Source organism: Pelodiscus sinensis, chromosome 3 (genome assembly GCF_052426305.1).
Source record: "Pelodiscus sinensis isolate ZL-2025 chromosome 3, ASM5242630v1, whole genome shotgun sequence".
Classification (NCBI taxonomy): Eukaryota; Metazoa; Chordata; order Testudines; family Trionychidae; genus Pelodiscus; species Pelodiscus sinensis.
The window spans coordinates 173,145,979-173,158,279 of NC_143054.1; the positions used below are offsets into that span (position 1 = coordinate 173,145,979).

At 43.2% G+C, this 12,301-nt stretch overlaps 1 protein-coding gene across 2 annotated transcripts in view; it reads right to left on the reverse strand.

Moving 5' to 3' along the window:
- Positions 1–12,301, reverse strand: part of BICRAL (BICRA like chromatin remodeling complex associated protein) — a 96,410-nt gene that overhangs the window by 8,985 nt on the left and 75,124 nt on the right. For both annotated transcript variants that reach the window (XM_075925436.2, XM_006122087.4), the window contains exons 8-11: positions 6,710–6,771; positions 6,417–6,562; positions 6,133–6,227; positions 739–841 (exon numbers count right to left, since the gene is read on the reverse strand). In XM_075925436.2, the coding sequence (XP_075781551.1) occupies positions 739–841; positions 6,133–6,227; positions 6,417–6,562; positions 6,710–6,771 (406 nt within the window). The remainder of the gene's footprint in view (positions 1–738; positions 842–6,132; positions 6,228–6,416; positions 6,563–6,709; positions 6,772–12,301) is intronic.

Genomic DNA, 12,301 nt, shown 5'->3' on the forward strand with positions numbered 1-12,301 from the left:
GAAGTTTCATCTGAAGAAGTGGGTTATGCCCACAAAAGCTCATGATACAATATACATTTTGTTAGTCTCTAAGGGGCTGCAAGACTACTGATTGTTTTTTAAGATTTTCCAGTTACAGACTAACACGGCTACCCCTCTGAAACTATCTGAATATAGTGTCTTGAGGAATGCCATTTCATAGAATATTTGACTGCCCAAATATTTGTATTTTACATTTTTTAATGTCTTTTAAGATTAACAGAACATTAAGATGCAACTATACTACAGAAGTACATCTGTTGAATGTTTCTGGTTGTGTCAGTCAATAGTGAATTGGTAAAGAATGCTAGAATTTAAGTGGTCACTGGGCTCCAAAAGTAACACTTCATAGAAGTGAATGAGGGAATTCACATTCTCGCAGTATTGCAGTACCTGGCCAGCTGCAGACTCAAAGAACCCATCCAAAGGATATTGCAAAAATGATAGCAAAAATGAATGTTGCAAAAAGCATTTTTGCATAGTTTCCCGCCAGTGTGCCCATTTTTTCCTAAGAAAAAAATTAACATATTTTGATGCAAAACACATCAACTGAAAATCTGATTTCACCACGAACCATTAATTCTGAAGCAGAATCCTATGATTTCAAATAGAACTGCACTTAATTATCAATAGCTCAGTATGGACCTAATATTTTTAATGCCTGTAAGATTATACAAATACATTTCTACTTCACAGTGCTGAAGCTAAAACATTTCTCACCTGGATCCACTAGTGCAAGACGCTTATCCCGAGACAGAGATGCCCTTTCTTCCTGATTAAACATCCTGTCAATCATAACCATTTCTGCAGAGGGATTTATCCGCTACAAAAGAAAATTCCTAGAAGTCACTTCATATGTTTCAAATTAAAAAAACAACAATCCCATAATAGTGCCGGAGCAGCACTTCAAAGGGGCAGTGCAGCATTAATGCCTGCGATTAACGCATTAAAAAATTAATCACAGGCGTTAACTCAGGTCAATTGACAGGCCTAATTTTAAATGAAAATTTAGGGTTTTTTTTCTTTTTTTTATTCCACTAGTATTTTTGGGCAATGACAGTCTATGAATTTGTACAATGCCTAACAGAGTAAAATCACAAGTTTGGGATTACCATGACGCTTTAAACAGCATGAAGGAACTTGATCAAACTCTGTGCATATTTTCATTAATTTCTTTTTCTCAACCACAACATAAATTTTATCAACTTAAATTTACTATTGGGAAACTGACATTACTGGCAAATTAAAAAGCAAACAGTTCTTTTTATGAATGGGTATATGTAGTGATAAATAACAATAAAAAGTTAAAATTATATAAGATATATATGGCTCGATTAATTGCAATTAATGCACGATTAACTCAAAAACGTATTGTGATTTTTAAAAATTAATTGTGATTAATTGCAGTTTTAATTGCACTGAGATTACTGATTGAAATTTCTTGCATATTTTTGGATATTTTTCTACGTTTTCAAATACATTGATTCCGATCACAATACTGAATACAAAGTGTACAGTGCTCATTTTGTATTATTATTTATTACAAATATTACACTGTAAAATAATAAACAAAAGAAATAGTATTGCAAGTCATTTTATACAAGTACTATTGTGTGATCTCTTTTTCGTGAAAGTGAAACTTGGAAATTTAGTTTTATTACATAACAACACTCAAAAACAAAATAATGTAAAACTTTAGAATCTACAAGTCTACTCAGTCCTACTTCTTTGGTTACATGTGCAGGAGATATTTCTACCTGCGTCTGGTTTACAATGTCATCTAAAAATGAGAACAGGCATTCACGTGACACTGGTATAGCTGGCATTGCAAGATATTTATGTACCAGATGCACTAAAGATTCATATGTCCCTTCACCCACCATTTCAGAGGACATGTGACCATGTTGATGACAGTTCTACTCAATAATAATCCAAAGCAGTGCAGACTGACACATGTTCATTTTCATGATCTGAGTCGGATGCCACCAGCAGAAGACTGATTTTCTTTTTTAGTGGTTCAGGTTCTGTAATTTTTACATCAGAGTGTTGGTCTTTTAAGATTTCTGAAAGCATACTCAACACTTGAAACCTTTCAGATTTTGAAGGCACTTCAGATTTTTAAATCGCAGGTCAAGTGCTATAGTACTTTTAGAAAGAGTTACCTTGTGCAGTAACGAAGGTTCTTTGAGATGTGTGTTCCCGTGGTTGCTCCACTTTAGATGCTGGCCTGTCCTCGTGCCAGTGATCGAAGACCTTTTTTAGCAGTGCCCTGCCAGGCCACACATGAGCAGTAGTGCCCCTCATGCCATGAGTGTCAGTTGATTATGCACGCCTGCATTACTTCTCTACTTTGAACATAACCCCGAAGAGGTTCTGAAGAATGGGAGGAGGGATGGTAGTGGAGCACCCACAAGGATACACATTTCAAAGAACCCTTGTTACTCCCCAAGGTAAGTAACTCTCTCTTCTTCTTCAAGTGCTGTCCCCGTGGGTGATCCACTTTATGTGTTTGAAGAGCAGTGTCGGCTTTGTGGAGGTGGGTTTTGGAGCCAAGACCCAGAAACAGTGGAGAGGACAACATGCCCTACTGATGTTGGGATTAAACAAGATGTCAACACGTTGTGTCTGGCGAACGTGTGTTCAGAGGAACAGGTTGCTGCCCTGCACATGTCCCCAAGTGGGACATTGTGGGACATTGTGGAGGAAGGCTGTGGTTCATGCCACCCCCTTGGTGGTGGGGGTGTGATAACAAGTGGTGGCTGCTTGTTATGGATGGTATGGAAGGCATAGACACAGGAGAAGATCCATTTTGATATTCATTGTGCGGAGACACCTTGTGCTTTTGAATGTTCGGTGAAGGAGATGAAAAGTCTTATAAACATCCTCCAGGACTTAGTGCTGTCGAGACAGAAAGTGATCCCCCACTGGACATGGAGGCTATGGAACGCTTCCTGGATCGCACTGTCAGGTAGCTTTGGACAGAATGCAGATAAACGTATTTGGAAACACCTGCATACTGTTACAGCTGATGAAGCCTGTACTGTGTTAATGAGGGTGGTGAGTGACTCAAACCTGTGTTCAGGCAGTGTTGCTCTGGCTATGATAGAGTCTACTCAAGCTCCTATCAATTCAAGAGTCTGCATGGGTTTTTCATGGTTAATATGGAATCTGAGGCTGAGTAGTAGAGTGATGGTTGTGTTGACAATATCCTGGGTATCGTGGTAGGATGTGCCTTGGATAAGGCAGATTCATCTAAGTCAGGAAAGATTATTACTCCTGCACAACAGAGGTGTGCTGCCACTACTGCCAAAGTTTTGGAGAAGACTCTCGGAGCTGTTGATAAGCCAAATGGGAGAATCCAGTATTAGTAATGGTTGCCGTCCACTTTAAAGTGTAGGAATTGTCTGTATGCTGGATGAATGGTTATGTGAAAGTAAGCATCTTGGAGGTTGAGATCTGAGAACTAATCTCTGCTGTCCGATCCTGGGGTGATGGTTACGAACATGACCATTTTGAACCTTCAATTTGTTATTTACTTGTTGAGGTTTTTTAAGATCTAGTATCCCATATCTTCTTCTGCATGAGGAAGTATTTTGAATAGAATCCTCTTCCTTGATAGGCCAAAGGGAGTGGTTCTATGGCCCTGATTTGTAGAAGATGTTGTACTTCTAGTTGTAGCAAGTTCTTGTGAGAGGGGTCCCTGAAGAGGGGCAGGGAGTAAGTAATGGGAATGGACATGAATGGTAAGGAATAACCCAAACTGATGATCTCTAGAAACCACCAGTCGGATGTTATCTTGGTCCATCGTTGGAAAAAGGAGTACAGCTGGTGGGTAAATTGACGGTTGGATGGTGTAGAACAGTGGTTCCCAAACTTTTTGGCATCATGCCCCCTTTTTGATTTTTGAAAAACCCTCACACCCACCGCCCCCCCCCCCCCCCCCTCCAAAAAAAGCAATAAAACTTGTTGAGGAAAAAAAAAGGAACTGACTGGGGCAGCAAAACTTGATGTGGGTGGAGGCTGGGTCAGCTCACACCTCTCCCCCCAGAATTACTTCACGCTCCCCGTTTGGGAACCCGTGGCGTAGAAGATGAACTAATGGAGATGTTACTTGAGACCCCGACCAAACCTTCATATTTGCTGCGTGTGCGTGGAAGGTTGGTTTGTAATGGATTATCGTTGACACTGCAGTCTGTGCTTTTGATGTCTCTGTCTTTGTCTAAAATTATACGGTCTGTGTGACTGCATGACTTCTGTGGTCTTAAGTATGAGTTGTATCTCTGATGCTTGTTAGGTGGAGTATACATCCCTAACATTCTGAGGGTGGTATGTGAGCCCTTCATAGTGTGCAAAACCTCATCAGTTTTTCTAGCAAACAGATGGAACTTGTCGAACAGAAGGCTTCTACTTTCAATTGGAGCTGCCTCAGTATACCTGTAGCTTGGAGTCATGAGACTCTGCACATTACAATTGCTGTAGCAGTGCTATGTGCCACAGTGTCTGCCACGTCCAGGGCTGTCTGGAATGCCATGCAGGCAATAGCATGACCCTCTTGCATTACAGATTGAAGCTGGGGGTGTTTCTGCTCCAAGAGGAACTACATGAGATCCTGAAGCTTTGAGTAGTTTGGTATGGTCATAAATTGGCCCAGAATGCCGAATAATTAGCCACCCAAAGTTGCAAGGTAGCCGAAGAATATACCTTCCTGCCAAGTATATTAAAATGTTTATGGTCCTTATCCTGGGGGTTGAACCGGAATTGCGGATATTTGGTGCTGTTATGTATGGCATCCACCACCAAGGAATTTGGAGGCGGATGCGAGAAGAGAAAATCCATACTCTTGGGAGGGACAAAATATTTCCCATCTGCCCTTTGGTTTGTGAGTATAACTGAGGCTGGTGTCTGACAAATAGTGTCAGTCAAGTCAAATATGGCTTCGTCCATGGGGAGAGCTACCTTATATGATGTGGACAATTGTAAAATGCAGAGGAGCCTCTGTTGTTTTTCCTGTACCTCTTGGAGAGCTATTTCCTGTGCATTGACCACACGTTTGAATAACTCCTGCAACTGCTTTAGGTCATCTGTAGGAGTTGTACTTGTAGGGATGATCGCTTCAGCAGGGGATGAAGATGAGTTGTGAAGGGGAGATCTGTCATCCTCCTCAGACATGGGCTCCTGCTCTTCTGACTGTGGTTGTTCTGGAGAGTCAGGCACGGCTCTGATGATCCCAGTGAGTGTGGCGCCAACTGAATGTCCATCTGGGTTTGTTCAGTTGGTGCTGAGGTGTGCCTCAGTGCACTTTTGTGTGGTGCTGCTTTGGTAGGTGCTTGTCATTTCAACCAGAAAGGACACTGTCTGAATGACCTGCTAACCTGCATCCTACTTCAGAAGACATTCAAATCTGCACTTGAAAGGGAATCCTCTGAACTGGCATTCATGCTAAAATTCGACACTCTCCGCAGAGGAATTAACAAAGACTCCAACTATCTTACACATTACAAAGATAGCTTCCCCAATTATCACCTCTAATACTATTAACTCACAGACATCTTCCATTCCCCACCTCTAATATCATTAACTCACTGGCATTCACCTTCCTTTCCCCCCCCCCCCATCCCCCTTCTGTTCTGTAATGTGATTTGTCCTTTTCATGTGTGTTCATTTTTTTTAAATTGTATCCTTTGGTATATATGGTTGTGACTATTTTCTTCCATTATTTGATCTGAGGAAGTGGGTCTGGCCCACGAAAGCTCATCATCTAATAAACCATCTTGTTAGTCTTTAAAGTGCTACATAGTCCTGTATTTTGTTTCACATAGTGGATTAGTTCTTCTTGAGTTCCCCTGGCATTGTTCACCCTCTTTACCCACATTCCATAAGCATGACACCAGGCTCTGCTAGCCCCCAAAGTATGAGCTGATAGCTTCAGATCCACTGCAGATACCTACAGCTGCTCACTGGTAGCCACACAATATTTGTGGATACAGAGGGAAGTAATACAATTCTAAGATCACTCTATTGTGGAACATTAAATCTGTTTAAATAGTTCATTCCAATTTGCCCTAACTGATCCATACATTTCACAAAAATACTTTTCTTGCTTATAAATCTTACCATTGCATCTTCTATGAGCAAACATCTGTACTTATTTAACATAGCTTGTGTCCTTTTCAGAAGCTGTGTGGCTACAGATTCAAATTCACTGTCCACTAAAAAAAGACACAAAATATATTTAGATTATATTCTTCAATACCTAGCACAGTCTCACAAAAGTTTTCTCTCTTCTCACTCTGATTTACACAATCCTTTTTTCAGCACCAAAGTAATATTTAACTGCTTAAATATTCTAATAAGCAGCAGCACCACTTTTATCATACCAAATTTAAAAAATAAATTACCTTTTCTTAAATCCTCCTTCGTTGGCAGTGATCCCTGACACACATGATATGAAAGGAGTCTCTGGACTGCATCATTTAATGATCTGAATTGACTTTTATCTGGTGTCACAGCATGTGCCTGGTCCTTCTGTAACTGTTGTAGAATACTAAAAGGAAAATGACTAATATCAATAATTAACATTTATTCTAATATACAATGGCTATATTTACAGTTTACAAAATGACAGTGTAAAACAGGCAAAGATTAGTAGAAATAGCTGTAACAAAACTATGTATAAAAAAATACAACTTACAAAGCTCCTTTTGTTAACTGTTTAGTAGCAGGCCTCTTTTGTCCAACTGTATGAACATCCAACTAGGACCAAAACAAAACTCAATTAACTCTCATTACCTTTTCCTTCGGAAAAAATAACTTACAGGATTTCCTTGCACAACCTGCTCATTGAGTATAAAATACTTTCAATTGCTTTTCACATATATTTTCTGTAGGCTTCTGCATGAGGATATTAGATGTAGATTAATTAACTAATCGAATAGTCGATGCATTTGCATAGATTATTTGATTAGTCGATAAGGGTGCTTGAGTCTCCCTCTGGCCCCATGCTCCCACAGTGCTTCTGCTTTTGAAATGTAGCAAGAGCCCTAGTCTTGCTACATTTCAAAGGTGGAAGCACCACCAGTTCTCCCCAGCTGGCTCCTGAACCCCCATTTGCTGCCTCTCTCTGATAGAGGCAGCAAGGGAGGGAGAAAGTGACTAGTCAAGTCACTAGTCGACTACCCGATAGCATTTGCTTATCGAATAGTTGACTATTTGTTTACATCCCTACTTCTGCATCAACGAAAACCAATTATCCGAAGTCTGAGTTAGCGTAAATGATTCCTGCTTTGCTTTGAATTGAATAGACAATGCAAAAAACTGCATATCTCATCTTATACAGCCCCCACCAAAAAATAAACTTTCCACACAGGTGTTAAACATAAGTGGTAACAACTGAATCCCACTACATAAAGAATAAAAATTGCTATGGTGTAAGTAGGGGGTGTACCTTAGAGCACTTTGCTGACTGAACAGATAGCAACAGCAAAGCTCAGAGTATTGAATTAGCAGATATATTTTTCACTCTATGTCGACATTACCAGGTTATTTCAAAATAAGATATTTCAAAATAATAACTCCTGAAATAACTATTTCAAAATAAGCTTATTCCTCTTCACAAGAGGAGGTTACTCACCTCGCTAGTAACTAACGTTCTTTGAGATGAGTGTCCCTGTGGGTGCTCTACATTAGGTAGGTGCACCGCCACTGAGCCTCAGAGAGGAGATTTGATAGCAGTGTCCCTCGGGCTGTGCACCAGCAGCTGCATGCTGTTAGGTTGCAGGCATCACGATACATGAGCTCCCCCCACCGCCTGCTCCTCAGTTCCTTCTCTACCCCAGAACCATGGCTTGAGAAGGCCAGAATCGCAAAGTAGAGGGGAAGAAGGGAGGGTTGTGGAGCACCCACAGGGACACTCATCTCGAAGAATGTCAGTTACTATCAAGGTGAGTAACCTCCTCTTCGAGAGAGAGACGTCCCTGTGAATGTTCCACATTAAGGGCATGTCTAGACTGCACCCCTCTGCTGGCAGAGGGATGCAGATTAGGCTGGGCGAAATTGCTAATGAAGCGGGGATTTAAATATCCCGTGCTTCATTAGCATAAAAATGGCCGCTGCTTGTTTCCGGCACGGAGCTTTGAAAGAGAAAAGCATCAGTCTAGGCTGATCTATCACTAAAGAAAGCCTTTTCCGATAGATCCATTATGCCTCGTAAAACGAGGTATACAGGATCTATCGGAAAAGGCTTTCTTTAGTGATAGATCAGCCTCTAGACTGCCGCTTTTGTCCTACAGAGCTCCGTGCCGGAAAAAAGCAGCGGCCATTTTTATGCTAATGAAGCGCGGGATATTTAAATCCCCGCTTCATTAGCAATTTGGCCCAGCCTAATCTGCATCCCTCTGCCGGCAGAGGGTGCAGTCTAGACATACCCTAGGTGACTAAAAATCTAATTCCCCTTTAGGGAGGTAGGGACTTCGGATCTGGCAGAAAAGCGGTGGAAAGAACCGCCTTAGCTAGTTTCAGGCTGGAAAAAGGTCCCTGTACTGCTTTGCAAATGTGTGGTTGGAGGACCATGTAGCAGCTGTGCAAATGTGTCTTATGGGTACTCCACGGAGGAATGCTATTGAGATAGCATAAAGGCACACTCAACCAGATCCATGGCTATCTGACTGTGCATAAGAAAGCTTGATACAATCCGAGATCCAGTGGGAGAGTCTCTGTGATGAGACGGCCTGGCCCTTACCGTGGTTTGCTATTGAGACAAATAGTCTGGGAAATGCCTGAAAAGGAATAGTTCACTGCAGGTAAAAAGAGAGTGCTCTGCGCAGGTCAAGGGTGGGCATTTTCATCTTGAAAGAATTGGCGAGTGGTTTGGGGAAGAAGGTGGGAAAGTGTATTGTCTGATTGAGGTGGAAGAGGGAGGAATTTGGGATGGGTACGTAAAGTGACCTTGTTTTTTAAAAATGTGGTGTATGGGGGATCAGCCATTAGGGCTGCAACCTTCCTACCCGTCTTGCCGACATAATAGCTACGAGGAAAACAGTTTTCATGGATAAGTATAATAATGAGGTGATGGCCATTGATTTGAAAGGCGGATGAGTTAGAGCATTCAGTACTAACAGCTGGTCCCACGGTTGTATTGATGGACTGATGTCTGGTTAAAGAGTGCAGACCCTTTAAAAACCTCGTGGTGAGTGGAGGAGCAAATATGGATGAGTTGTCTATCTTAGAGTATATCTACATAGCAAAGCTGTTTCGAAATAACAGCTATTATTTCGAAATAACTTTACTAGCATCTACACAGCCAAACCGCTATTTCGACATTAATTCGAAATAGCAGAGGGCTTATTTTGAATTTGGTAAACCTCATTCCATAATGAAATAATGCCAAATTCGAAATAGCTAATTCGAAATAAGTGCTGTGTAGAAACTTATATTGAAATAGGGGGCCTCCAGCCTTCCCAGGGTGCCCTGATGGCCACTCCGGCCTCAACCAAGAACACTCCTCTCCCTCCCTTCTCCCCGGAGCCCTTAAAGGAGTTGACTCTAGCCACAGTGTCTGTGTCAGCTCCAAGCCTGCCAGCCCAAAGCCAGCAGTCGCTGCCCCTGACCCAATGGCCTCAAAACATGAGCCAGCAAGCAACTGGCAGTCAGCCCTCCACCACTCCCCACGAGCAGTCTGCCAGCTCCCTGGAGCCTGCCAGGGCCCGGAGAAGGCATGCAACTTCCTGGTCCAGGGTGGAGATCGTGGACCTTATTCAGGTTTGGGGGGATGCCTCCAACGTCCATGATCTCCGCACTAGACGGAGGAATGCAGCCATCTATGGCAAGATAGCTGCCAGCCTGGCGACTGTAGAAGCTATTTTATGTTTAGCTAGAAGCCATCTTGTATATCAGAAACCATTTCAGCTTTTCTCTCAAGCACGTAGACCAGAGTGAACTTTCTGTCACCCCGTGAGAAGAGGCCTACAGGATGGGCTATTGGTATGTGTTAATTGGGCTGGTTGGGACAGGAGATGTACTCCCTCGTACCTGTCCGCCATCTTGTTGATAAGGCTTTGTTTTTCCAAATTTAATTGAGGGTTTCTGTAATTGGATGCCCTGACATCAGACTGTTTGGCTTAGGGTATAAATATTCTAGGATTGATTGTATTAGCAGCTTTACTGGGCCCGACTTTGCTGGGACCACGTTTGGCTCACTTTGCTTTACTGATCAATAAAGCAAATCAGTTGTTAGCCGCCTAAACAGAGAGGAGCGTGTTTTTGCTTCGACACGACCAAAGGCCACATGCGAACCCAGGAGCAGGTTTGCATGAAAATCAGGTTGGTCTGGCGAGACACCCTAACCCTAAGCCCTGAGCTTCCCCTGCCCCTTCTTCCCCTTGTTTCCCCCTTCCAGCTCCCTCCTCCCAGGTTTCCCTCTCCCTTCTCCCAGCCTCTCTTCTCCTCTCTCCCGCCTCCTTTCCCCAGTCTCACCACAGTTTTATCCTCCCCCCCCCCCAGTTTTGTTAAATAAAGAAAGTTTGTGTTCATGAAAACACATGTATTTTATTTGACATCAGGAAGGGAGGTTACAGAGGGGTAAGTGAAAGAACGTGAGGGAGGAATGAGGCACAAGCCCTCAGTGAGGCAGACCAGGAAGGCTCTTAGTGCTCCTCAGGATGGAAGCTCTCCCCCAGGGCCTCCTGGATACTGACAGCCCCCCGATGGACCTCCTGGATGGCAGCCTGCAGAAAATGCAGCCAGGCTCTCAGCAACGCATCCACGAGAAGCACCAGAGTGGCCAGGGGCAACTCTGGCTCCATGCTGCAGAGTGCTGTGGTGTCCCAAGTGAGGGCAACAAGAGCACGCAGAGAATGCTTTGGTGTCCCTCATCGAGGTAGGCAAGCAAGCAGGGAAAGCTGAGAACCAGCTGTCCGGGGGGGGGGGTCCCTTTAAACAGATATTTCGAAATAACGCTGTAGTGTAGACATACCTTTAGAGTAAAAGGTAGTAATAGCAGCAAGGTGAACTTTAATGAAGCTTATTGCAAGGCCCGCTTGTTTAAGGTGCAGAAGATAATCGAGGATGGTAGGTAAGGAGGATGGTAGTTAAGTCTTATGGGTGCTCTGGGCTCCACTGTATGAAGGACCATTTGTACTTCTTGTGAGCAAGTCAACTCACTTTAGCAAAGCTTTTGATACAGTCTCCCACAATATTCTTGCCAGCAAGTTAAGGAAGTATGGATTGGATAAATGGACTGTAAAATGGATAGAAAGCGGGCTAGAATGTTGAGCCCAACAGGTAGTGATCAACGGCTCGATGTCAGGTTGGCAGTTGGTTTCTAGCAGAGTGCCCCAAGGATCGGTTCTAGGACCGGTTTTGTTCAACATCTTTATTAATGACCTGGATGAGGGGGATGGACTATATCCTCAGCAAGTTTGAGAATGACACTAAGCTAGGGGGAGAAGTAGATACACTGGAGGTCAGGGATAGGGTCCACAGTGACCTAGACAGATTAGAGGATTGGGCCAAAAGAAATCTGATGAGGTTCAACAAGATCACGTGTAGAGTCCTGCACTTGGGATGGAAGAATCCCAAGCATTGTTACAGGCTGGGGACAGTTCTGCAGAAAAGGACCTGGGGATTACAGTGAATGAGAAGCTGGATATTAGCCAACAGTATGCTCTTGTAGCCAAGAAGGCTAATGGCATATTAGGGTGCACTGAGAGGAGCACTGCCACCAGATCTAGAGAAGTGATTATTCCCCTTTATTCAGCTCTGATGAGGTGACATCTGGAGTACTGTGTCCAGTTCTGGGCTCCCCACTAAAGAAAGAATGTGGACATATTGGAGAGGGTCCAGTGGAGGGTGACTAATATGGTTAGGGGGCTGGAGCACATGACCTATGAGGAGAGACTGAGGGATTTGGGTTTGTTTAGTTTAGGTTTGAGGAGAAGACTGAGGGGGGATTTGATAGCAGCCTTCAACTTCCTGAAGGGAGGTTCCAAAGAGGATGGAGAAAGGCTGTTCACCGTAGTAAAGGATGGCAGAACAAGGAGCAATGGTCTCAAGTTACAGTGGGGAGAGGTCTGTAGGTAGGGATGCGGTGGCCATTGTGGAGCCATGTTCCTATAAATTGGATCTTTTGTGTAGGAGACAGTGTAGTTTTCTCAGATACATTGTGACAACCGCCAGAACCTTTGAAAACACCCTCAGGGATGCAGAGTGGCCAAGTGGATGCACCTCGAATTAGTAGTGTTGAGAATCTACAACGAAACGAAGAAAACTTCTGTGAGCAGGGTGGATG